We start from the raw sequence: 27,909 nt of genomic DNA on the forward strand, positions 1-27,909 counted from the left end.
AAGGACAGAGCTGATCCAGTCTTACATTTCTCCTGTATTTCCACACTGCGTGGCCATAGTGCCGGACTCCAAGCAGATATTCAATAATTAATCTCCGTGGTTTGATTGATCCTCCCATCTTCAATTAGTCTACTTTCAAGAAATACATGGTGACACTAATTTTATTTTTTATACTCAGTGGAATCCAGTGAGAAAGGTAAATCTGCTGCTTTTGCATTAAAACATCGCATAAAAAGCAGGTACCAACTTTGAGTACTGCTGGGCTCCCAAAGTTGTTTATACATCAGTTTAGAATTCAGCCTGCATTTTCCCACAGAAATAATGCCTTGGGGTTGGTCACACCCCCAGGCCAGCCTACATGGACATGTTTAACCTGTAATGTTTTGAACTCTGGGGCAGAGATTAGAGCTCACATTTTCCTCTCCTCATTGCCTGAAGAGTGTGGAGGTTGTATGCGCTTCGCCTTACCTGACAGTCACCGCACTGTGCCCAGCTTTACAATGTCTGTTTTCTTATCTGGATAGTAACCCCCATGAGCGCAAAGACCACATCGGTCTTGTTCACTTCCACGTCCTAGCACAGTGCCCAGCACATTTATTGAGCAGTCCATACGTACTTGTTGATTTGGATTGAGTTAAATTCTAGTTGAAAGATGATGGACTTTGGAGACACACAGGCATGGATTTGAATTCCAGTGCCATCACTGACTAGCTGAGTGGTATTGGGGCCTCTCTGAGCCTCAGCTTGTCTCTCCATATTTTGTTAATTCGTAACACCAAGTTGCTGAGCATGTGGTTAATACCAAAATGTTTTTTCTTTCCTTCCTTACTACCTTAATCTCTGAAAAGCATGTGATTAATTAATTAAGCTCTCTCTTCTTAGTGCACTATTTGTTAAGGTGGTGGTGACAGGGCAGGCAGTATTCCATGCTAGGGCCTTTTTGCAGCTTTTGGGAAGTGTTGGGTTCTATTTCCAGCTCTAGTTCTAACAGGCCGTGTGACTTGAGAGGTCACGCAAACATATCTGTGAAACAGCAGTGAGCGATTTCAGTTATTTTCAGGCTCTTCCACATAAGTATTAATCATTTCAGGTGAGTGAATATAAATGCTCAATGTTCTGGGGGCAGAGTCCAAAGGTTGAATTTATTTGAATTCAGTCTTATGTTTTATCTTAATTATTCATGCATACTTTATATTCTAATTCACGGTGGATACTTGTTTTAAAAATATTGACATAATGTTATTCATGTTAATGAATGCTTGCTGTAAGCCCAACTCTGTCCTAAGCCCTTTATATTCAGAAGTCAGTTTATTTCTACCACAATTCTTTGAGTAAGCTGTTATCATCTCCATGTTACTGTTGAGCAAACTGAGGCTTATATGAGTTGAAATAAGTAAACTCAGGCTACAGAGCAAGTTAGTGGCAGGGCCAGAATTTAATTTGTCCAAATCTAAACTTTTTGCTTATACTTCATTAAAGGGTACGTAAAAACAGAGACTTCCCACAGTCATCAAATATATTAACAAAAATGCCTTCGCTTTTATATCTGGGGGCAAGGAATGACATGATTCAGTGAGGGTAAGTGTAGTTAACCTTTCCAGAAATACCCCCAGGAGACCAATTACTTATCTGCTTAAAAACTACCCTTGGCCGGGCCCGGTGGCTCATGCCTGTAATCCCAGCTACTCAGGACGTTGAGGCAGGAGAATCGCTTGAACCCGGGAGGCAGAGGTTGTGGTGAGCCAAGATCACGCCATTGCACTCCAGCCTGGGCAACAAGAGCGAAACTCCATCTCAAACAACAACAACAACAACAGCAACAACAAAACTATCCTTTGCTGGGCAGGGTGGCTCACGCCTATAATACCTGCACTTTGGGAAGCCAAAGCTAGGGGATTACTTGAGCTGAGGAGGTTGAAGCCAGTCTGAGAAACATGGCAAGACCCTACGTCTTCAAAAAATTAAAAAATTAGCTGGGCATGGTGGCATGCACCTGTAGTCCCAGCTACTCAGGAAGCTGATGTGGGAGGATCGCTTGGACCCAGAAGCTAGAGGATGCAGTGAGCTGTGATCACTCCACTGCACTCCAGCCTGGGCAGACAGAGCAAGACCCTGTCTTGAAAAAAAAAAAGAAAACCTATCCTGGAAGACGAGTCACAACACCACACCCTCTTGGCTATATGGTGAAAAGTGAAGAAAGAAGAGGAGATGGTACATATAGGGGGAATAAGTAAAGAAGTTGCCAGCATCTTTGTTTTTTGAGAAGACATGACTTAGCACATCTATTATTTTTCATCAAACTCTGAATTGATAAGATGTAAAGTAGTTTAGGCAATGTTGCTACCCATCTGTTCATTCTTTCATCCAACCATCCATCCATCACTCCACTGACACGTTCATTTTGTGTATTTATATATGTACTTAGTGTTTACTCTGTATTAAACGTGACACTACACTTTGGACTTTCAAAATGGAAAGGTGTGGTCCCAAGAAATATGAACAAAGTTTTGTGGGTACTCAAAAAGAATATGCAACTTTGTCTGGGGTAAGGTGGAAGTTTGGAGTGGTTGAGTTCCCAAAGATGATGATTGGGCTGAGTTTTTCCCTGGTGAACAGGATATTACCAGGTAATCAAAGGGAGAAGGACATCTCAGACACAGAGAAAAACATGCTCTCATCTCTGGTGGCTCTCATCTCTGGGGAGGACGAGCCGACCAAGACTGGTTGGGGTAGGGCCTGGGAGAAACGAAACCTGTCCAGACCCCAAGGACTGAACTCTCTGAAGAAGATGCCTGTAGTCCAAGGTGAAGGTGTGGTGAACTCTGTTTCCCATAGTGATTGTGGGAAAATCATAATCAGAATTCCAGGGAGAAGGTAGGAATCCAAGAGTGGTTGGTCTGACTCACTGCAAGTGAGACTTGATATGGTTTCAAGGAAAGGGGCTGACAGCAAGAATATATAAGAGTTAGTTCTGTATTATTAGGCTCCACTCTTATTATGGAGAGGCATTGTTATTATAAAGCCTTACTTACTACATTGCAAAGAACACATCAGGTGCATGTTTCTCCCAGCTGGCTCTGCAGCACCTCCCTCAGGACACCTTCTCACATTTTCCTAGATTGGGTGATGACATTTTTTCTGAGCTTTCTCAGCTCCCTGTAATAGCACTGTCAGGATCCTTCCTTTACCATGTGGTTCTTCCCTAGTCCTACATTGCTAATACACTGTGCTCTCTTAAAAGCAGGGGCTAGATTTTCTGTCTCTGAATCAGAATCCAGGACAGAGTATGGCACGTAGTGAGTCGGTACCACTCCATATTGAAATTTATGTAGAGAGCTTTTACAGAATAACAACGCTTGAGTCTCATCACCAGAGACTTCGAATTTGTCTTGGGTGGAACCTGGGCATGAATATATTTATATATATGGAAAATCCCCAGCTTGTTCTAAAAATGCAGCCATGGTTATAGACCACTGAAGCAGATGCTTAGATAATGCTTCTTGAGGTATTGGACCATAACAGATATAACAGATATTACCTCATTTTTTGGTAAGGCAGAGGGTTGGAGAGGAGCTGCAACCTGCTGTTGAGGCAGCTTCTCAAGGATCTCAATTCACTCCAGGCCACAGAAACCTGGGAGCAGATGACTACTTCGAGATGCTGCATACTTATCTGAAAGAAAACCTTAATGTGCTCCCAGGAATAAGCTCATGGATTTGCTTCAAGATGACGTGGTTATAATAACCAGCTAAGCTAGGCTGTCACTGTTGAGAATGGAAAGTGACCGAGCATTCATAGAAACTGCTTTCCTGCTCACCAGCTTGTTGGGGAAGGCTCAGAGCTACGGATTAAAAGTGGGGGCACCGAGTGTGTTACAGAAACTGGAAAATGAAGTGGCCATCTTTCTACCATCCAGAAAAGCCACCAGAAACTGTAGATCAAATTGGGAAATTTGGAATAAATCAAGGAAAATAAATGAGTTCTCCCTTGCCCAAATTTATTGTAGTTGTATAGGTGGATCTGGGAGATTTAGTGGAGGAAAAGGGAGCACACAGCCTAAGCTTTCCAGAAAGAGCTGGGGATGATGGTGTTAGAAATGTGACAGAACTTTAAAAATGTTGAAATCATTGGTGACAATTAGAAAACAGTAAAAAAAAAAAAATCAACAACAACAAACAAAACCCAACACACATGCTTTTTCAATGTTAAAACCGAGGCACATACTCTGTTGCGGGGGGCGGGGTTAAGAGAGAGAGTGCATCCATATTTCCCAAGATGAGGAGAAATGCCCTTGTTCTAAGAGGCTGTGATTTTGCCAGCACCATGGAGAAGGGCACACATTATCTCTTGCTTATTTTTTATTTATACAGATGGGTTTCTGGGGAGGGTTTTGATTGTATCCAATCTGAACTGACAAAGGCAACCCTGATGTCTGTGTAACTGCATGCATAGATCAGAGGATACAAATTCACTCCTTAGATCTATTAGTCTTTTCTGGCCAATTCTGTTGCATTTTAGACTGACATACTTCCTCTGTCCTTTCTTAGCAAAGGAAATGAGGTTCAAGGGTGAGATTTAAAAACCTCCCTTTGCTAGTAATTTTTCTAAAGTTTCTGATAGAATTAATCCCTAAGCAGACCGGTCAGTGAGAGTGGGCTCTGAATTCTGGCTGAGGCACAGGATGCTGTATGTTTTATGAGATTGGCCTCCCAGCTTGGTTTTGCACCTGCCTGACTTGGAAGGGATTTGTGGGAGGAGTCCATTTTGAAAAATGCCGATAGTAGAGTTTTGATTTGGGGAAACCCTGCTGAGGAAACTGTCAGTCATCACTGAATGAGCCTCTGATGTCTGTGTTCTCTTTCTGGAGGGTGGTGGGATGAGTAAGGGTATTTTCACTGTAGGAAGGAGGATAGAACGTTGGATATGTTCTTTGGTTTCTCTCATTCCCTGTCAAAGAACCCCTTAGTCTTTTGTATGTGGTCAAGCTGTGTTGTCAGGACAGTTGAAGAAATCTGTGCCCAGAAGCTTCCAGATCCTCTATTCTAGCTCTACCCCCTCATCTAAGAATCTCTGCTTTCTCTCTGCAACAGTTACATGACGTCTCCTATTCGAACTTAAATCCACTTAGTTAAATCACAGCAATTACTTATTCTGTGACAGGTACTTGTGCTAGGTGTTGAGCCCAAAGTAGTGACACAGACCTAATCCCTGTTCTCAAGTAACTTACCAATAATTCACAATCTGTTTGTTTAACAGTGTAAGCGGGGGCAGGTCCGAGTGGATTATGTTATGACTCCCCACCTCAGAGGAGCTTATAGTCCAGAATTTTAATGCTCTCATTCAGGACTGGTGATGATGCAGAGGCATGAATAAAAGGAAACACTAGTTTGCCATTGGATGGGGGAGAAAAGGGAGGAAAGTCATGCGGGGAGGGAGGGAGCTTGTCCTATCTAGGATGGCTTTCTGGATAAATAATTGCAAAGATTTTCACCACCATGGAGTCCTTTTCTTATCCTATGCCCATGGATGCATGTTTTAAAATACACTGTCTCTCAGAAAAGCAACATGCATTAAACATTGATTAATGTGGTTACTCATTTAAATTAATTAATACTATAGAAACATAATTCAGAATTTTCTGACCAACAGAGTTAAACAGGTTGTCTACTTAGAGTTTATCTTGTTCTCATTCAAACAAGGAATCTTGGCATTTTCATTAGCCCATGCAGTAATACTGAAGACGAGTGGGTGTACAATTTCTGTTAAGCTTTTTGAAATATTGCAAATAGCTCATGTGCCCCCATTTCTGCAGTAAAAACCTTACCTGAGACCATTGCTGCAGGGCCATTTGCTCATGTAGTTCAATTTTCACTTAAGCTTTGAAAGTTTACACATTAGGACAGTATAGGTACAGAACACAGGGCCTGAGACTTTATTGGCTCAGAATATTTGTTAATTGACATTAAGCTATTAAATATCAAAATTCAAATAATTGCTTAAGTATTTAGAAAATGAACAGTATATTAGCTAGTCAACTACAACTCAACAGTTTTGCAATTATATTTACATTGTATTTATTTGGAGAGGTTTTTTCTTTTTAACATCTTTGACACGTGATATGAAATGGGGCCTTCAAAAGTCACCTTGTCTAGAGCCTGCTCTTTTGTCTAAAGAGCTGCAAGAAAGGAGACTGAGTGGTATAATTTAAGATCTAAAAGCAGATGACCCTGTTCTTCCTGGAAAGTAGACTGGAGATGCAGGTCCCTTGGGCAAGACATATCTGCTATCTCCTATTCTATTGTGTGGATAAACCATCATTTATATAATAGGATCCCCGATTTGGGGATATTTATCTTGCTTGTTACATTTGGGTATTATATGTAATACAATGTTGCTATAAATAGCCTCACACAGTGCAAGAGCCTTGCAACCAAAAAGACATGGGAGCAGATCCAGCTCCATTGCCTACAGTTCTGTGACTCTGGACAAGTTGCATAAACCTTTAGATTTCCTCATTTGTGACATGGGAAGAACCAGGGTAGCAGATTTACAAGGTTATTCCGTAAATTAAATGAGGTGGCTCATGTAAAGCATTTATCATAATGACTGGCATATATTAAGTGCTCAATAAATATTGAATGATAATAATAATTAGAATGTATCTTACTTTATATCTTAAAATGGGGTAATACTTATCTCCGGGGTTCTTGTCAAGACTCATTGAGATATTGAACACAAAGCACACAGCCCATTGCCCAGCACATAGTAAGAATTCAACAAATGTTAGTTTTGCTTTTTATCTATTTTTTTGCACCTCATAAATTTTTCCTGTTTTGAAGAACAAAATAGTAAAGTGGAGCCCATCTGAGGCACATCTTCATAAGTGTCTCCAACCAGCCTTTATTCATCAGCATTAAGATGTTGAACATACAGGCTTTAGGAGGCTTAATTTTTTTCTGCTCTAGCCATCAGGTTGGAGGTTCCAGTATATTTTAATAAAAACCCTTGCAAAGCAACTTAGAGGATCTAAATAAAAAAAATGTTTTGCTCGTTGAGTTGGTTTCATAGTTGTGCCTTTTAAAAGAATGTTAACCCATGTTACTTTGCAGTGCTTTTCTGTCCATTTAGTAATGTTGGCAACAGTGATGCAGCTCGTGAGCCCCAAGGTTACATCTAGAGCCCCAGCATGGGGTGGGAGAGCTGCTGGGGATGGGGAAGGAGGAGAGCCATTCCCACAGCAGCCTGACACCCCTTAACACAGGGCTTCCTGGGTGTACGTCCCTGGGATGTATCCACTCAGTCTCCTATGGACATGGTTCTTTAGGATTGCAGCCTGACTTTCATTTCTTTCCAATGGAGAAAGATTTCTATTTTCATTGTTACATATATGATGATGAACATTTCCAACAAAACAAAGCAAATAAAATTATCCCTTTAACCTCACATCTGTCCCTCCTCCCTCCCACTCAGTGATATCATTGTTAATGGTGTGCAATACATTTTTTCCATACTTTCTGGACATAGAAAATAAAATTTAAAAAAAAAGGATTATATTGCATATGGTGCTCTGTAGTCTCTTTTTAATGAACATATTTAGGATATCTTTCCAGGTCAAGATCTATCTACCTTCTCCTCCATTGTGTGAATAAACCATCATGTACATAATATGATTCCTGATTTGACCACATTTATCTTGCTTGCTGCGTTTAGGTATTATAAACAATGCAATATGCTACAAGCAGCTGTGCACACAACTGTTTGTCTTATGATGTTCTTTGGACAGATTTACAGAATGATTTACCATCTGCAAAGTGCTGCCACATCCATCCATTTATGTGATCCAAAGAGGTGGAGGCAGAGGCAGTCACAAACCTGGACTTGAGTCAGGCAGGCCTGGGCTGGAACTTGGATTAGCAGACCACAGCCAAGTACTTCACTTCACTCATCTCTAAATCTGGAATTGTAGAAGTATTTCTCCCATTTTATATGTGCTTGCAGGATTCCTTAAGTTAATGTATGTAAAATACTTAGAAAAGTGCATGCCACATAGTAAAAACATTTTTAAGATATTAGCTCTCAGTGTTGGAATTAGCTATGGTTCCTCAAAACAATTCTGATATTGTGGATGCCAATGCATCCAATATACAGATGAATAAACTTGAGGCTCAGAGAGGCAAGATGGGTCAAGGCCAATGACCAACAAGGAAAGAGAATAGTTAATGGCAACTTCATAGTCTCTGTGCAAGGAGAGACTTTTGCAGAGCACTTTTCATAATACTGAAAGAGGTTGCCAGAGAAGTTGGAGAGGGCCTAAAGCACCATTCCATTGTGCCACCGACACCACATTTCTGATCACGGAAGGAGCATGCAATCAGGCAGAAATGAGCTTAGGTTCAGGTTTGGCCATCTGTGAATGGAACTTTCTTGGACAAGTTACTAAATCTCTCTAATTCTCGTGTCGTATATCTGGGATTTCAGTGCAGTTTTATAAAAAGTTAAATGAGATTATGTCAAGTCTATATGCACAGTTCCTGGCATGTAATAAGACCTTGAAATCTGTGTTAGCAGTAGTGTCAGAATTAGAACCCACATCTTCTTTTCCTTTTGATTGTATCCTGCTGCTGCTAACTCCAACCCTGTCTTCTAGAGAAGGCTAATACAAAGTGTAAGACATGTGTGACAACATGAATGCATTGCCCAAGTCCTACTTGGCAAATGGGGTGGGGATGCTCACCCAGTGGGTGGGGAGAAGCAGAGATGATGGGATACAGCAGTGCCACCCACCCTACCTTGTTGTTCCTGCCTCCCCTTCGCTTAGCTGTCTCTGTCCCTGGCTGCCTCTGAGGCTTGCTTCATGCAATGAGATGTCAGTGCAGTAAAATCTTTCAGGATGGAAACCAGTTCAAACAGGAAGAAAGAAGACAACACTAAACCCAGAACTCATGCAAAAATCACATTCCCTCTAAGGGCCAGAGAGAGAGAAGGTGACTGTACTGTAGATGATATCTGTTACTGTTTTCAAAGTTAGATATTTTCTTTCCAGGTGTTTGTGGTACCTTCAAGATAAGAAAGAAATGGAAAAGGCCTCTCACATAGAACACAGAATGGAAAAAAACAGTAGTAGCCATAGATTGCTGCTGTTTTCACTGTAAGAATATGCATTCTTTCTCTTTTGCTTAAAAAAAAAAGTAGACCTTTGGATTTCACTCTGTAACTGTGACCTTGTGATCTTCCTCTTAGTACTGAAAAGGCCTAAAGACAAAGCAGGCGGAGGAGGTGAGATTATTCTTGGCATGAACACAGGGCCAACGCTGCCCGTGTGCTGGACTGGAGGAAGCAGTGGCCCCCACAATATTCAGCAGAATAGGTCCTTCATTCTAGCTCTGATGACATTTCCTGTCACACGTCACTGGTCATATTACCATGTGCAAACCGCTTCCTAAAGCTGAAGTTTTTCTTTCTGTAAAATTAGGGATTGCACTATCACTCCTTTTGAAACCTTAGACATTTACATGACACAATCATATTTTTAAAAATGTATGACTATCAGATGTATGTTTAATATATTTAACAAAATCACCTCACTTCTAAATATTCAAATGTGAAAAGTTTAGAGTAGAATTCCCTTGTAAAGATGGTCAATTACAATAGGTACCTATTTTTCCTCCCTCTTGAAAACCTCCTAAAAAAATAAAAGAATTTCTTTGAAAGAAAGGTAGGAATCATACGGAAAGTTGGTACATGACATAGCAGACCTGAGAAAAGTATTTCATAAGCCAGCAGTGGAGGACCCTGAGGACTCATCCAATCTAAAACAAAGTTTCAGGAAGTGGTAGTACCGGGTACCCCTGCACGTCAGGGTGAATGAAAGGAAGGAGCTCAAATAAGGAGGATCAATTGAGAGCCTGTTACGGAAGCAATCTGATTCCATGGGGCTGAGTTATTGAAGGTGTATACAATAAAGAAGAAAAAATAGAGGATATCTGGCCTAGGAGATGCCAGACAAAATTGAAGACAGTGATACCTTACTCAAAAGCAGATTTCAATCAAAATATGCATCCTGGAGGCTAAAACCTCCAGCACTTTCCTCCCATTCAGCTCCTAGAGCACTGGTGGCCAGGCCTTCACACATCATGCGGGGATCAGACAATTCTTATTAGTGAAATCCAAGCAGTCCAAGAAGAAAGACTTGCATATATTGATATTGGCATCTCTCCAACTAAATGTCCCAAGCTCATCACCCTGCAGTAAGCTCACAGACCACAAGCCCTACTTACATGCTCAGGCAGTGCTCTCCAGCTAAATGTCTCAACCAGATCACCCTGCAGTAAGCTCACAGACCACAAGCCCTACTTACATGCTCAGGCAGTGCTCTCCAGCTAAATGTCTCAACCAGATCACCCTGCAGTAAGCTCACAGACCACAAGTCCTACTCACATGCTCAGTCAGTGATCACCTTAGCATCACACACACTGAAATGAGAACATAGCCCCAAGGATTAAAGAGAACTAAGGAACAATGCTCGCATAGAAGAGAGAGTGCAAAACAAGCAAACAGAAGAAAAGCTATTTGGAGGACACAGACTCTGTGAGGCAAAGCAAACTTTAGAAAATAGGCAGAGAGAACTTGGAAAACAGCAGAAGAGACCACTGTAAATCGGGAGATAGTACTTAAAAACACTAAACACTCAGAGCACTAAAAGGAATCTTGGATTTTTCCAAATTGCTTTTTTTGGGGTGGGGGGTGGGGCAGGAAATGAGGAGTGTACAAGAAATGGGAATCCATCATAGTTTACAACTTGGATGAGAATGGTATTTGCACTTGGATGAGAATGGTATTTGCATATTCAAAATATTTTAAATAATAAATATTGGGCCGGGCGCGGTGGCTCAAGCCTGTAATCCCAGCACTTTGGGAGGCCGAGGCAGGCGGATCACAAGGTCAGGAGATCGAGACCACAGTGAAACCCCGTCTCTACTAAAAATACAAAAAATGAGCCGGGCGCGGTGGCGGGCGCCTGTAGTCCCAGGTACTCAGGAGGCTGAGGCAGGAGAATGGCGGGAACCCGGGAGGGGGAGCTTGCAGTGAGCCGAGATCGCGCCACTGCACTCCAGCCTGGGCAACAGCGTGAGACTCCGTCTCAAAAAAAAAAAAAAAAAAAAAAAAAAAAAAAAATAATAATAATAATAATAATAAATATTGATCAAAGCAAAATTATACCATAAGTGTATGAGAGGAAGGAGAAATGGGAAGGATGCATGTGCCTGATGGGACAGTGGGAGGAAAGAGTGAAATGCTTGGTTTTTTTTGCTTGTTTTTTTTTTTCTTTTGAGACTGCTCTGTTGCCTAGGCTGGAGTGCAATAGTACGATCTCGGCTCACTGCAACCTCCACCTCCTGGGATCAACCCATTCTCCTGCCTCAGCCTTCCAAGTAGCTGGGACTACAGGCATGCGTCATCATGCCTGGCTAATTTTTATATTTTTAGTAGAGACGGGGTTTCACCGTGTTGGCCAGGCTGGTCTCGAACTCCTGAGCTCAGATGATCTGCCCGCCTCAGCCTCCCAAAGTGCTGGGATTACAGGCATGAGCCAGCGCCCCTGGCCAAAATGCTTATTTTTTTATGGTGGACAGTTAATAGACAACGCCAAAAAGTAAAAAGAAATGTTTAAAAAATAAGTAACATAAACATATTATTGGCATCATGTTCATAAATGCCAAAATAACAATTACAACAGCTTAAAGAGGTACGAAGGTTCCTCTGGCAAGGGGATCATGAGAGACTGCTATATTTTGTTTGTTTGGGGATTTGGATTATTTTTTCCTTTTTTTGAGACAGGGTCTCACTCCCTGTTGCCTAGGCTGGAGTGCAGTGGTGTAATCACAGCTCACTGCAGCCTCAACTTTCTGGGTGCAAGCCTGCCTCAGCCTCCCCAGTAGCTGGGACTACAGGTGTGCACCACCATGCCAGGCTGATCTTTTATATTTTTAGTAGAGATGGGATTTCGCCATGTTGCCCAGGCTGATCTTGAACTCGTGGGCTCACGCAATCTTCCCGTCTTGGTCTCCCAAAGTGCTGGGGTTATAGGCATGAGCCACTGTGCCCAGCTTGTTTTGTTTTTAAATGAAGCTTGAAGAATTTTCAGAACTATATACACTTATAACTTTGATACAAATAAAGTTTTATATCAAAACCATAAGTAGCATCATTTGTGTAAAAGTAGATTTCTCAAATTATTAAATATGTTATCCTATGCAATTAGACACTGAGCACGTCCAAGTTTTATTTAACTGATAAACTAGGAAACAAGCTGAACAACAACAACCTGGTTCAAAAGCATTCAGGTTTCTTGATATTTTGTGAGAGAAGAGATACTTGTATAAAATTGTCATTAGGTATAAAACAGGTAAATTTTATCCAGAGTGATAAAACTATGAGTTTTAGCAAAGCTGCAAACATCACATTGTATCATTTTTCTGCAAGTTAACTACTAACTCTGCAAGGTTATAAAATTTCTAGTTTCTAATCAGTTGTGGATGGTTAATCCAAACAAAGTTATATTCCTGAGAGGGTAAAAGGACCTTCAGTGTGGTTTTTCCAAACGTTCTCTTAAAAATATCATGCAATCCTCATTTTGCTTTGTTTCCAAGTTTTGGAGCTTTTTCTTGCACACTTGCCATAAATATAACCAACTTCAAAAAATAAACGCAATAAAAGCAAAACAATGTCATTAAGTTCTAGGTAGATGCTGTTTGCTGCCTGCTCTGACCTGAAGACTTTCCTCTGTTAGAAAAGGGGTTTTACAAGAACTAGAGAGGTATTAAAGACATAGTATCACCAAAAGGAGATTTCTCTACCTGGTATCATGAGAAGTGTTGAAAGAAAAATGAAAAAAAAGGCCACATCTTTAATATAATTTGGTTTAGTGTTATGAAATGCTTTGTCTATTGTTACTTAAAATATTCTCATATTTGGTGTGCTCTCTTATTCTAGAAATCCTGCAGGAGATCAGTAGTTTTGCACTGCATTCGGCAAAGTCCTAGGACTGGCCTAGGGCCAAGAGTGAGTCAAGAAGAGAGGGCTTGGCTCCCTTAGCCCCGACCCTGCCTGTTCCCCGTCCACTCCCAGCTCACCTTCTGCTGTGTTATGTAGTGAGCTCCGCATAAGACTTCATTTCAAGTCCCTTCCAGATACCAGAGCCTATAATTATTAAAAGAAAAAAAAATCACTACAATTTGCAGTGTGTTTAGGTTGGATGGATTAATTTCTTTGCCAAGGCCGTAATGGGAAGACTGATTTTGTCATTTCAATTACAAGCCACCGTTTAGTTTGAGCCCGGAAGTCACTTTCCTAGAGTCTCCCTCCACTTGCCTGGTACTGGAGCGATTAACAGTGGGTGATTTGTGGCTGCACTTTTACTGCTTAGCACAGGTTTATCATCTTGAAAGTTTTCCATTTGCATATATGCTATACATTCTTTGGGTGACATTTCGATATCACCCAGAGTTTAGATTATGCATTGCCTTGTACTGCACTTTCTGCTACGTGCTGGGAATCTGCAAGCCCAGCCAGAGTACTGATGCAAACCCAGGGCAATGTGAGTCGCAGCCACCACTTACTGAGGGCTTACTGTATTCCAACCCCCAGTATCAAAGGCTTTACCTGCATTACCTTGTTTATTCCTCAAACCTTGAAGTTACTATTATTTGCCACATTTTATAAACAAAGAAACAGAAACTCAGAGAGGAAAAGCAGTTTGCCCAAGGTCACCCAGCCCAAATGAGCAGAGCTGGAATTCAAACTCAAGTATCTCTAATCTCAAAACACTCTGCTCTACAACCTCCCGATACTGGGAGCTTTCCGAGTGAAATGAATTGAATATGACAGTTTTCTACTTTTAAATACCAGACTTCCTGAGCAGTCTAATTGCTGCTCTTTGGAACAAGAAGAAATGGCTATTTAAAAGAAGCAAGCGGCAGGAGGTCAAGAAAGGGGGTTTTAATATCTGTATTCACAAGGGGAGAGATGTAATCCTGGAAAAAAAATAGCATCAAAATGAAAAACATTATATAAATTTGATGAAATTGCAAAGGAATGCAGAAAAGATAAGGGAGGGGGAATACATAGCATTGAAGATTTTATAAAAGGCAGAGAAAAGATCAGAAGTCACTGAAGGAGTTAGAAGTTGGTCCAATCGAAGGCAGGGTCTATCCATCTTGACAGATGGAAGGAGGAGGATGAAACCCCCCAAGTAGCCACCAGAAATCTATGATCGTGTTCCAGTCTGTGTGGGTGCGTTTGGGTAAGGCGAATACTCTGGAGACAGCCGTTGGGTTGAATCCTTTCTTGCTTACTTCCTCACTGGGTGACCCTGGATACATTACTTAACCACTCTGGCTTCAGTGTCTTCATCTGAACAGTGGAGACAGTAATGTTGCTCATCTGGATGTGAGGCGAGGTAAAGTGCTTAGCAGAGTGCCGGACATTTAGGAAGCACTAAAGACTGTCAGCTGTGGTCATTGTTATAACCGTGAATATCATGTTCACGTAATATAAGAAACAGGAAACTGTAAGTCAGCAAGATGGCTTGGAGAAATAAATGAGAAGGAAATCAGGAGAGAGGTTCACCTTTGGGCCAGAAATATGGGGAGGTCTGTCTTCCCTGGCATAGAGTGTCAGGAGTAGAAAGGGCTGGTTGGTGGGGAGAGACCAGCCAGCCTCCAATAGACTGAAGTCTGGCTGCACTTTATGAAGCAGAGGAACTTGTTTCTGTAAAATAAATGCTCTAACAAAAGGTCCAGTGGCAGAGGTTCTGTTGGTGGTTCCACAGAGCTAGAGAGTCTGGGACTAGCCAAAATGACAAAGTGAGTCTAAGGCAGAAAGAGAAAGAAAGCTCTGGGTTATTCATCTCTGGATGCCAAAAGTCATTGAAAGTCATTGGGGCAGGGGGAGGACATTTTTTAATAAGAACATCTTCTTTCTTTTTCTGGCCCTACCCAAACTGCAAATCGACTTCTCTTTCACTGTATAACCAACTTCCTGCAATTCCTTACATTAAGGGACAAAACCACACTTAAGTTTAACGCAGTAAAGCTTGCCGGCGTACTTGTAAATGAGCATGGGTGGTCATCCATGTTTTCAGCCACCATCCATTTAGCACTTTCTTTATGCCAGGCTCTGGCTAGGTCCTGGAGACACAAGGCTATTCTCAAGCCCCCATCTCCAAAGCTAAACAGCGTGTCACATCATAGTTCTTAGCCATCCAAATAACACACCTAAAATTCAGAAATTGCTGATGCCCAGGCTCTGTCTCAGACTACAGAACCTCCAGCAGAGGACCCAGGCATATATGTTCTTCCAGAATTGCACATGTCATTTTTATGTCCACATCAACCTTGAGAAAACCTACATTTTTGTAGATGAGAGAATTGAGGTTCAGAGAAGTGATAAGTGAGGTTGCACAGCTGGCAAATACAGCATTGAACTTCAGACCCAGGGCTTCTGAGGTTAAGATCCCAAGGCCCTTCCACTTGGCCATGGCCACCCTCGCATATGCATGGTATGCAACTCTGTGCCTAAAAGCCATGCTGGTAAAATGATCCCAGATATAGACGAATATGCTCGAAACCCTTGCTGACTACAAAAGCTCAAAAAGGATCAGCAAATCCTACAGAAATTTTAGGGACCTGTATTTAAAGTGGACAGAACTCAATACCTGCTACAACCTGACTCACTGTAAATTTCCACCCAAGGTGGATAATGTGGCTTCCATTATACAAGCATGATGTGGTTACCATTATGTAACCGTAGTTTCCATTATATAACCCTAGTCCTGGGGCTCCAGAAACACTGCCTCCTCAATTTGTCCCGCCAGCCTCCAGGTGACAGTGACTTCCTGCTGTGGCTGACTCTAGGTTACCTTGTTTGGTGTACTGGCATTTCTATTACCTGTATAACCAATTCCCTGCATTAAATTTCCTCCTTATTCCGACTCAGATCCTGACTATTAGATGAAGAAACCAAGGATTAGAAAAGTTAATATAACTGTATTTGTCTGTTCTTGCGCTGCTATGAAGAAATACCTGAGACTGGGTAATTTATAAAGAAAAAAGGTTGAATTGGCTCATGATTCCACAAGCTGTACAGGAAGCTGTACTGGCATCTCCTAGGCTTCCGGGGAGGCCCCAGGACGCTTTTACCCATAGTGGAAGGCAAAACAGGAGCAGGCATCTTCACATAGCCAGAGCTGGAGGAAGAGAAAGAAGGGAGAAGTTGCCACACACTTTTAAACACCCAGATCTCATGAGAACTCACTATCGTGATGACAGCACCAAGAGAGATGGTGTTAAACCGTGAGAATCCACTCCTATGATCCAGTCACCTTCTACCAGGCCCCATCTCCCACACTGGGGATTACGATTCAACATGGGATTTCACCGGGGACACAGATCCAAACCATATAATAACTTAACCAATGCAGTACTAGTTATGTCAGAGCTAGTATTCTAGCTCCAAAGTTCCTGATTCCAAAGCCTAAGTTAAGAGATCTGAACTTATATTTCAGGTGACTGGTGGAATTTCTTATGCCCAGTGCAGGTGGTGATGGTGATGGAGGTATGACGGTGGTGGTGATGATGATGATGACGGCAGTGGTGGTGGTGGTGCTGGTGATGGTGTTGAAGATCACCATGTCTAACCACTATTGTCTGTGTCCTTTGGACATTTGTGCAGACACAGTGTCCTAGTTGTCACACAGATGTCTCTGACTGTGTTACAGGCCTTCACCTACCACCACATCCAGGAGATCATGGTCCAACTGCTGCGGACAGTGAACCGGACAGTCATCACCATGGGCCGGGATCACACTCTGATTGTGAGTAGATTATTTCTTCTTGTCAAATGTTGCAAGCTCTTCAGCATCTAAAACTGGATTTGCTGAAAGGGCAGATCACATTGAACTCCCAGCATTGATCATTGCTTTGTTTTGGAGTACAAGGACCAGATGTTTCCTGTCTGAGTTGGGAGGACTTGAGAATTAACTCAAGTTGTTGAAATAAAACAAGGCTTAGGACTTGTCTAGTTGAGTGTACCAGCCCTAAATTGAGTACACCAGCAAGGGTGAATGATCACTGCTGAAGACAGAGAAGGGAGAGCAGCTTTTGTAAGTGAACAAGGTATGACATCCCAGATGCATGTCCACTAGGAACATTTTCCTCTGGCCTACATTCAAGTGGTGCCCAGTCTCAGGGTCCTGTGAGCTTGGTTTCTGAAGGGGCTTCATTGTGTGTTAACTCTGCCCATAGATGCCGGTTATTTAAGGTCATTACTACATATTGAGCTATTTTCTGCATAAACACTATGTTCTGAAGATCAGGAAATTTCTGCCCCATCATCTGATTATTTTTCTTCTCCAGACACAGAACCCAGCTCGAACCCTTTAACCTCTGCCCATCGTGCTTTAAACCAAGGACCCAAACTTCAAATGCTTACAGGGGCCAGTCACCAACATAAATGAGTATGCCCAACCATGTCACTCCTCTGCTCAAACCTGCCAATGGTTGTCCATCTCACTCAGAATAAAATCCAAACCATTGCCAGGCCTGGAATGCCCCTGCCCCATGCTCATTGATTTATGTGTTCCTCCCACATATAAAACATGATGGATGTGCTGTTTCCTTTTGAGTCAGGTATCACCTAAGCATAGAGGCCTCCCTTCTCTGATCACCCTGTCTACAGTTCCCAGTACCTCTCCATCCACTAAAAATCATACCTTCTTTATTTTTCTCATTACTTATAATTGGAAATACACATTATATTATTTGGTTATTGTCTAGCTATCCTCATGAGAATATGAGCTCCAGGAAAGTAAGCATATTTGTCTGTTTTGTCATTGCTGTGTCTCTAGGTCCTATAACAGCACTTGGCATATAGTAGGTGCCCAATAAATACTTTTGAATGAATAAATGCATGACATGTGACAGGCAGGGACTCTAATGCTTAAAAGAGGATGAGCGCTACTCAGCCCTGATTGATTGATACCATGTGAGATTGGACCCTGTAGTTGCTAGAATTCCCAGTATTTCAAGAGAAACTGAAAATTTCCATGTTTTACGTGAAATTTTCTGATATTTCAGTATTGGAAGTTCATTTAAAAAATAATGTTTATACACACTTTGTGACTCACAAACAGCTGGATTCTCTTCTGAAAGCCACCCTGACATTCCTGCTTTACACAGCGGTGACATCCATGGGCAGCATCAGTGGTGCCAGCTACTCTTGCCTTTTTTGGCCAGAGAGCCATGTAAACTGGTCTTTGTCATTTGTCTCACTTACCATCCTTCCACCTTTGAAGTATCGCATTTTTCTTTTTTCTTTTTTCTTTTTTGGTTTGAGAGAGAGTCTTGTTCTGTCACCCAGGCTGGAGTACAGTGGCATAATCTCAGCTCACTGCAACCTCCACCTCCTGGGTTCAAGTGATTGTCCAGCCTCAGCTTCCCAAGTAGCTGGGACTACCAGCCTAAGCCACCATGCCCAGCTAACTTTTGTATTTTTAGTAGAGGCAGGGTTTCACTACATGTTGATCAGGCTGGTCTCGCACTCCTGACCTCAAGTGAAGCATTTTATAACCTCCTTTATCTTTTTTCCTTCTCTTTGGAGTAAACCTAAAGATGATCATCAGTCCATTTGGGTCATTCTGTACATAGCAGGCTCTTAACTTCCTTTCCCGTAGAACAGTGATTCTTTTAAACAGGGCCTGGATCATAGGAAGCACTAAATAAGTGCTGTATAGTATTATTTTCCTTTCAGTCTGGTAGAGTGAGGCTCTCTCTCTTTTGCATTATCTACGCAGGTGAGTAACTACTCAGTACTGCCAGTTCTATGAGCTTTTTATTTGATGCTCTGCTTTTGTAGCTGGCTCTTCTAACACACATTCCTCACTGTTGCCCCATCAGTCTTTACCAGGACACTCCCCTACTCTGGGATGTACAGTAGCTCCCCGCTGCCTACCAAATTAAGTCGTAAATGCATTAGCCCAATCATTTTCAGCTTCTGTGATCTGATCTGGTCACAACCACATTTTTCAGTCTTTTCATCAACATTTTTCCATCCAGATATCCAGCCAAAATGGATATCTGGATATTGCCCAAACATGCTGGCACTGTCTTACTTGCAGGCGTAGCCTCTGCTTCTTTCTTTGCCTGAAATTCCTTCTTGTACCTTTCAACATGTTGAAATACTACCTAGCTTTCCAGGTCCAGCACAAATGTACCAAGCTCTCTTTACCTTTTTTTTTTTTTTAAAAAAGCAGTTTTTCCTGGCTAGCACAGTGAAACCCTGTCTCTACTAAAATACAAAAAATTAGCTGGGCATGGTGGGGGGCGCCTGTAGTCCCAGCTACTCGGGAGCCTGAGGCAGGAGAATGGCGTGAACCCGGGAGGCGGAGCTTGCAGGGAGGCGGAGCTTGCAGTGAGCCGAGATGGCGCCACTGCACTCCAGCCTGGGCGACAGAGCGAGACTCAGTCTCAGAAATAAATAAATAAATAAATAAATAAATAAATATAAATAAATACGGTTTTATTGAAGTATAGATTTTACACTTTAAAATTTAACCATTGAAAGTATTCAGTTTGGCGAGTTTTAGAAAATTTATAGTTATGCAACCGTCACCGATATTCAGTTTAGGTACTTCTTTTACTCTCCAAAGTTCCATTTGCAGTCCCATTTGCAGTCACTTTCTTTCCCTCCTCTCGCCAGCCCTGAGCAACCAAGAATCTGCTTTTCGTCTCCATAGATTACCTTTTCTGGGAAATTTTATATAAATGAAGTCATACAATTTGAGGTCATTTGTGTCTGTGTTCTTTCCTTAGCATGTTTTTGAGGTTTGTCCATATTTTAGGACGTATCAATACTTCATTTCTTTGCATTGCTGAATAATGTTACATTATATGAGCTTGCCGCCTTTTGTTTAGCCAGTCACTAGTGGATTGATATTTGGATTGTTTTTAACGTTTGACGTTAAAATAATACTGCTTTGAACATTCACAAACAAGTGTTGTATGAATGTGTTTTGACTTCTTTTGGGTAGAAACCTAGGAGTGGAATTGCTGGGGCGTGTGGGAAGTGTACGTTTAACTTTAGAAGAAACTGCCATACTATTTTCCATAGTAGCTATAATGAGAAAATCCTGGAATTATATATTTTTAAAAACATTCCCTGAAACTAGGAGGGAGCAAAGTGATTAAAGAATGACTCGGATGAGTCCAGCTTGACCAGTAGATGAGTTTATTACGACTTATATATGAGGTACTCCTGGATGGCGGCAGGACAGCTTTAGAGATCAACGCAACCTCCCAACCTAAAGCTGCTTTTAAGCTAATTTTCTGGCGCTTTGCCTACTGTATGCGTGCGATGGGTCTGTTCTCCTTGGTAGATTCTCAGCTACCCTCTGGGATGTTTGGGTTATCAGGGACACCTGCTTCTCAGCTGGGCACCTTGGCATTGACTCACCGCCCAGCCTTTAAAGACAAGCAGCGTACATACGCTCCTAAGAAACCCTGTGGATGACCCATCACAGGACGTGGCTATACCACTTCACATTCCCACCAGCAATGTTTGAGGTTTTGTTTACCCACATCCCCACCAAGTCTTATTATTGTCAGTCCTTTGGATTATAACAGTCCTAGTGGTATTTCGCTGTGGTTTTAATTTTCCTTTCCACAATGATGAATGATATTGAGCACATTTTCATGTGCTCTGCCTCTTTTTTTTTTTTTTTTTTGAGTCACTTTTATCTGTGAACTTGTCACAGCTCCTCTCTTAGACTGTAAGACTTTAAGGCTTGTGCCTATTTGTGAAATAAATGGAGTAATAATAGATCTTCCTCATAGAGTTCCTGCATGAATTAAATAATATGATACAGGATAAGCATTTGTAGATGTGCTTCTTATGCACAGTATTCATTTATTTATTCCTTCAGCAGTTTATGAGAACCTCTTAGATACTCAGCACAAAAACTCAGAAATGAGTTAGGCATGGTCTGTGCCTGGAGAAAACCAGACCTCTTCTGATGTGATATCTCTCAGGCATCTCAAATGCATTGTGCCCCAAAGTCAATGCATTGCCAGCTCCCTGAAGCCCACTCCACATTCCACCTGAATTCGGGATCTCAGTTTATGGGACTGCCATCCTAGATCTCGAGCTGCCCTTGCCCCTGCCTCTCTGTCACCTGCCTGCCCCTTCCATTCACCCACCCAGTCCTGCTGCTTTCAGCCCACCTGTCCCCGCTCTCTCCCCACTTGGGCTGGAAAAGCTACCCTTCCTCTGTCCCTTGACCTGTGTTCTCCGAGGCCCTGTGCATGCCTAGGTCACTGTGCTCATCGTGCTTAGGACATTGTAAGGTAATTTGTAGGCTTCCCCCATATTTTGTGGACCCCCTGAGGTCAGGCACCCTGTTTTACTCTTTTATCCTCAATACCCAGTGGGGTGCCTGGCATGCAGTGGGTACCCAAGTTTTTTGAGCAAATGAAGGCACTAATGAAATGAAATGAGTGAATGAGTGAAATAATCACCGAAAATGCTATCATTTCCTACCTTCATATTCTTGAATGCGCTTTCCCCTCAGATTGCTTTCCCTTATTCAACAAATGTGTTTTCTAAATATGGGAAGCCACATTTCAGGGAGTAAAGAATTGCCTGTTAAGACTTTCTGGCTCATCCCTGAAGCCTTGCAGAGGTTGTAAGTTGCAAGCTGTGTCATAGTATCAATGACTTTGGAGTTTGCTAGTGTAATTACAATGCTAAGAGTGCTGAGAGTGCTGGAGAGCCAGAGGCCTGTGGCAAGCATACCTCACTAGGAGCAGAAATGTACCTGAAACAGAAGGAAGCAACAAACAAGGTTTTCTTAAGATATAGCTTCATTTTCATAAAATGAGCCTTTCCAGCAATTCCTAGAATAGAAATATCTCCTCCAAATTAAAGAAAATGATGTTGGAAAGTAATTACTCAGGGGTCAAGGGTCCCTGTCTTAGCACTGAAGGCCCCAATCTAATTCTGAATTAAAATTTGACAAGGAGGAGAGATCCCCATTCCACCTGTCACTTTTAATTTTCCAGATGTGATTTTTATTGGTTAGTTTCCATTGCTTGGGAATATTAATCAATATTGGTGGTAAACACCATACATGTCAAGTACTTTCGAAATCCCAAGAGGACCCCAAATGGGTATAGGATGACTGGTTGCAACTCTCATTCTTATACAGGATTCGTGACACTTTTTTTTCTTATTTTCATGGATAGGAACTTGCAATAAAAGGGTTTAGCCATTAAAATCACAGGAACCATAGGGCTAGGATGGATTGCTTGTTGGGCTCAGTGCTTTGCAATGATGATTCCTGATTTTTCTATAGATCACTTCCCTTAAAATGAATTGTTGGTGACAAATGAGCAAAACGGAATTTTGCAAAAACAAAAAACAAATGACTTTTACATGACTAGTACCCTTTCATCCTCTCTCTGCCACGGTCTAATTTGTCAGGTAACTTCTTGTTGACTTAATCCTAAGGAATTTGACTTTGGTGCTGAGAAAGGGAGCATGGTTTGATAGAAAGGATATCTATATATCTATATATATGCTTTTATTTCAATACATTTGGAGTACAAGTGGTTTTTTGTTACATGGATGAATTATATAGTGGTGAATTCTGATATTTTAGTGCACTCATCACCTAAGTAGTGTGCATTGTACCCAATATGTAGTTTTTCATTCCTGGCCTCCCTTCCACCCTCCCCCTTCTGAGTCTCCAAGGTCCATTACGTTACTCTGTATGCCTTTGCCTATTCATGGCTTAGCTCCCACTTTAAAGTGAGAACATTCGGTTTTTGGTTTTCCAGTCCTGTGTTACTTCACTTAGAATAATGGCCTCCAACTCCATCCAAGTTGTGATAAAAGACATTATTTCATTCCTTTTAATGGCTGAGTAGTATTCCATGGTGCATATATCCCACATTATCTACTCATTATCTGATGGGCAGTTAGGTTGGTTCCACGTGTTGGCAGTTGAGATTTGTGCTGCTGTAAACATACATGTGCAAGTGTCTTTTTCGCATAATAACTTCTTTCCCTTTGGCTAGATACCCAGTGGTGAGATTGCTAGATTGAATGGTAGATCTACTTTTAGCTCTGTAAGGAATCCCATACTGTTTTCCATAGAGATTGTATTAATTTGCATTCCCACCAGCAGTGTATAAAAGTTCCCTTTTCCCAACATCCACACCAACATCGATTTTTTTTTTCTTTTGAATAATGGCCATTCTTGCAGGAGTAAGGCGGTATCTTATTGTTTTGATTTGCATCTCCCTGATGATTAGTGATATTGAGAATTTAGATAGAATATTCTGCCTTATCAGGGAGAACAGGAAAAAAATTCTACATTCTTTCTGCAGATAATTGGCTAGTGACTTTATGCCAATGTAATCTCTCTAGACCTTTTTTTTTTTTTTTTTTGGTGCAATAAACTGTACCATATTTGAAATCTTCTTCTTATATCTGAGTTTCCTGACTTGGCTGACAATTCCTCTTCTCTTTTTCTATCTCCCAAGCTCCTGAATCGGAGACCTAAAATAGATTTTGCTCAAGTGCCAGCCCTGGCTGATTGGTGATGGCTGCCTGTAGAACTGTGTTGAGGAGGATGCAGAGGCTACATGTTGGCTCAGTGGGAACAACTGGGGAATTGATTAGTGCTGTCTGTCATGGCATGCGATTGGAGAACAGAGATGTATGCAAGATACTTGCAAATATTATGTATTTACTGCAACCATTGGTGTTTTCCTGGCTCAGTCCAGAAACTCTTGTATAAACAAGATTCTCTTGTACATATTCTTGGTTCCTTGAAATAAGCTGTGGTATAAAAGCAGAAGAGTAATGGAAAAAACAGTCTTGGAGAGCCTGCCTTTCCTGGGGAATGATTTCCGCAGGCTATATGCCATATTTTATCAAATGTAAGATATACCATGATTTTATGTGCCCGTAAGAAAGAAAATTTGCTACCAAGTATAATGTGACACAGATTGTAATCTTCAGAGATGTTAAAATATGTTTTTTGAAAAGTTTGACTCAAAATGCCTACTGTGTGATGGATTGCATCTTGAGCCTTCACACACAGGTAGGCAATTATTGCTATCTCCTGTTGTTTAGGGGAGCACATTAAGTAGCAGAGGATGAAAGCATCATGTCTAAAGTTACGCTGCTGGTAGGAGTAAGCAGGATGTGAACCAGGGACAACAGAGTGTGTAGGTCTCTAGTCATCTGCGCTCCCTTCTAGGAAGATATTGTCCTGTCTCACAGGTCTTAGAGCAGCTTGAGGAAAAATGTCCAGGCTTGTTTATGTGTGGTGAGGGCATGCCTCAAAAACACTTCCTGGCTGATGTATCCTGTTACTGACTGCTCTAGAGAGGGTTGTCCCCTGTCTCCCGCCACCCCAGTGATGGGGACGAACAATCCCATAGGGAGAATCAAGCAGGGAACTTGAACACTGCCAGAAGTTCTTGGAAGGAAAACAATCTGGTGATTTTGTTGAAATTGGGATCTAGCCTTTATTTTGGGTAGTTAAAATAAGCCTCTGGATGATATATTTGGGGCCTAATTACCCCGGTTTTCACAGAGGAGGCTATTGAGTGTTTAAATAAAGGTAAATGCTTGGCATTACACCAGCTCCAGACATTCAGAGCAGTTTGTTCAAAAAGAAAAAAAAAAAAAGGAAATTGGAAGTCACCCCGTCCTCTGCTGCTTCACCTCATAATAGTACTGGAGACTCCGGGAGGCATCTGTGTCATCAGAGACTGGGCTTCAAAGCTCTGACTTCACTTTTCACTCCTGGGACACCAAATTGGAAATGACCCAACTAAGCAACTACTCTCAGCCAGACCATGAGCATAGAGACTGAGTCAGGGACTGCAGCAGGACAGTACTAACTCCTCCCAACCCCAGTCTGTGACAAGCAGGAAGGAGGACAGTCTAGGGCGTGAGGAGGTGTGATTCCCAGCCAGGAGTGGTTAGTTGGCTCTTGGCCTTCACTCAGCGCCCCTGTACCTTGTTGAAAAATAGTGTTTATAATAAAGCTATCATTTAACGGCACACACATCCTGTATGCTAGGCAAATAGCTAAGCACCTGATGTGTTTTACCTTACTTCACCTGCATCAGATGCTCATGTTTTACATCTGAAATAACTGAGACACAGCGAGGTCATGCAACTTGCCTATAACCGCACAGCTTGTTAGTGGAAGAACCAGGATCTGAACCCAGGTAGTACTGTTTTGGAGTCCCTGCCCTTAAATAGTATATCATACGCTCCTACACTATGAATAACTAAGCTTATTCTTTTATTTTTTATTTTTATTTTATTTTATTTTATTTTATTTTATTTTTTTTTGAGACGGAGTCTCACTCTGCCGCCCAGGCTGGAGTGCAGTGGCCGGATCTCAGCTCACTGCAAGCTCCGCCTCCCGGGTTCACGCCATTCTCCTGCCTCAGCCTCCCGAGTAGTTGGGACTACAGGCGCCCGCCACCGCGCCCGGCTAGTTTTTTGTATTTTTTAGTAGAGACGGGGTTTCACCGTGTTAGCCAGGATGGTCTCGATCTCCTGACCTCGTGATCCGCCCGTCTCGGCCTCCCAAAGTGCTGGGATTACAGGCTTGAGCCACCGCGCCCGGCCAGCTTATTCTTTATGAATCAAATATTTTAAGGATAATAATGAGCACCTTAAACTCAGTTGCCACCTTGCCTGGATCATGGAATCTAATGAGATCATCTGTGTGGCAACTTGCAGAAACATATAAAATGGCACAGAATTTCTGGTGGTTTCATGATGACAATGATATGTTTAGGATTGATCTCCTAAATTCTGGTAATTAAACCACAAAAACTCTTTGTTTATGTGAGTGTTGGTACTTATGAAATAGCAGGCTTAACATAAGAGGATGAGGCTGGCATGGAGTTTCCAAAGGATTCTCCTTCTGCCTTTAGCTCATCTCCAGGCACTGTTCATCCTGGTCCCTAAAGACCTTTGGACTCTACATGCTTCCTTCCCATTGAGACCGCTAGCATGAGTCTAGCCACAACCAACCCTTATGGTTGTCCCTGGTCTGCAGGACAATGTCAACGAACACCTGCTAAATGAATGAAAGATTTTTACTGTCTACTTTTATTTCCACACAAACCATCATTCTTTTTCTCAATATGCAAGTGTTATTATTGTTAGCTTTATGTCATGATTAGATGTGGAGAGTAAGGGAGGAGAAAGAGTTGCTGCTGAATAACTGGATCGAGTGGAAAAAGACAAGGCTAGGGGTGGGGAGAGGAAGCATCACCTCCACAGAATGCACTGTCAGTATTAACAGTTCACATTTATGGAGAATTTGTATGACCAAGATGGTACCAAGCACTTTAAGGGCATTATCTAATTTAGTCCGTGAGATTGGCAATAATTACTATCTCATCTCAAAGTGGAAATGGCCATTAGAGGGCTTGAACGCCTTCCCAGCATTGCAAGCCTGGGAAGGAGGAAGCTAGGATTTGTATTCCATCTAAGTCTGCCAGGGCTTAAAGCCCATCTTCTTAAGCAGCTCACTGTACTTGTCTAGGAACTTGTTTTCCTGAGGTAAAATTAATTTAATTGAGAAAATTCCTGAAACTGTATGTGCATGCATATGTTTGTATGTGTCATATATGTGTATACCTGTTTGTGTGTATGCATATGTGTGTTAAGGTGAGATCAGGGAGAGAATCAAGTTAAGAAAGAAAATAGTAAAAAAAAATTAGACAAAAGACTTGAAATGACAGTTTGTAGCCAAAAGGTGGCATCATGAGCTTGGGGTAGCTTGGTTGCAGCTTAATATGATAATATGGGTGGTGTGCAAGTTTTTTGGAGGGGGAAGCATTGCCTTAATAAGGACTTTGGTGAACACATATCAGGGCATACTAGGCCTAAAATATATATGCAAAACATGGATTCATATCTCAACTTTCAAAGGACCTGTAACATGTCTGCACAGAAGTAATTTATCAAGGTAGACTTCGCAGAACTAGAACTGGGTCTTGAATGCCATGAAAAACATTAATGGGTGGAGAGGAAGGCTTGGTGCATTTTAAGTGGGAGGAGTATTTCTTGCCCTATCCCTTCTTGCAGTCTGCAAAACTCTCATCATTCTGCTAGGCCATCTTTCCAGTTGTTCTTTGTCCTTGTTTCAGTTACAGCATTACCACGTGTATTGGAATTTTCTCTTTACCTATCTATGCTCCACAGGAAAGTAAGACCTATGCAGGAAGTGACCACATCCTTTTATCTTTCCATTCATCCTTCCATCCAGGGCATGGTGTGTAGCAGGCACTCAATTCAAGCTATGGCAGTAAATTAACTTAAAGAACAAATGAACTGAAGGAACAAATTAATGACAAGCTTTACAAAGTTCAATTTTAAAAATAATGTGAATAAAGTTTTGTTTCATGCCAGTCTTTCCTGTAAAGATTTTTAAAACATAAAATTCCCAAATACCTTACTAGCTCTGGGTGACAGAATTCTTTCAGGCAAACTAAAATATGAGAGCTGGGGCATAAAAGAGCATGCTTCATTCTCCAAATCTTTCTTCCATCCCATGATTAGCTGCTGCAGAAATGAGAATTAAGAGGAAATATGAGATTCCTCGATTTGTTTGGATAGCTACTGCATTCTCCCTGCTGTGTTCAATGGAGCAGACCTTTGCTATGGATAGGGAGTGCTCCTAGATAATGTTGATGATGTCACTGCTGCCACTGCTGTTGCTGCTGCTGCTGTTGCCATGAAAGTTTCACTTGACTCAGTACATATATGTATTAGTCCATTTTCACACTGCTATAAAGAACTGCCCAAGATTGA

At 41.7% G+C, this 27,909-nt stretch overlaps 1 protein-coding gene across 3 annotated transcripts in view; it reads left to right on the forward strand.

Annotated features, from left to right (window-relative positions):
- DOCK2 (dedicator of cytokinesis 2) overlaps nt 1-27,909 on the forward strand; it is a 436,838-nt gene that overhangs the window by 177,742 nt on the left and 231,187 nt on the right. For 2 of the 3 annotated variants that reach the window (XM_028849908.2, XM_028849910.2), the window contains exon 27: nt 16,778-16,873. The exons of the other annotated variant lie outside the window; for it this stretch is intronic. In XM_028849908.2, coding sequence (XP_028705741.2) covers nt 16,778-16,873 — 96 coding nt within the window. The remainder of the gene's footprint in view (nt 1-16,777; nt 16,874-27,909) is intronic. 3 annotated transcript variants of the gene reach the window in all.

This window comes from Macaca mulatta, chromosome 6 (genome assembly GCF_049350105.2).
Source record: "Macaca mulatta isolate MMU2019108-1 chromosome 6, T2T-MMU8v2.0, whole genome shotgun sequence".
Classification (NCBI taxonomy): domain Eukaryota; kingdom Metazoa; phylum Chordata; class Mammalia; order Primates; family Cercopithecidae; genus Macaca; species Macaca mulatta.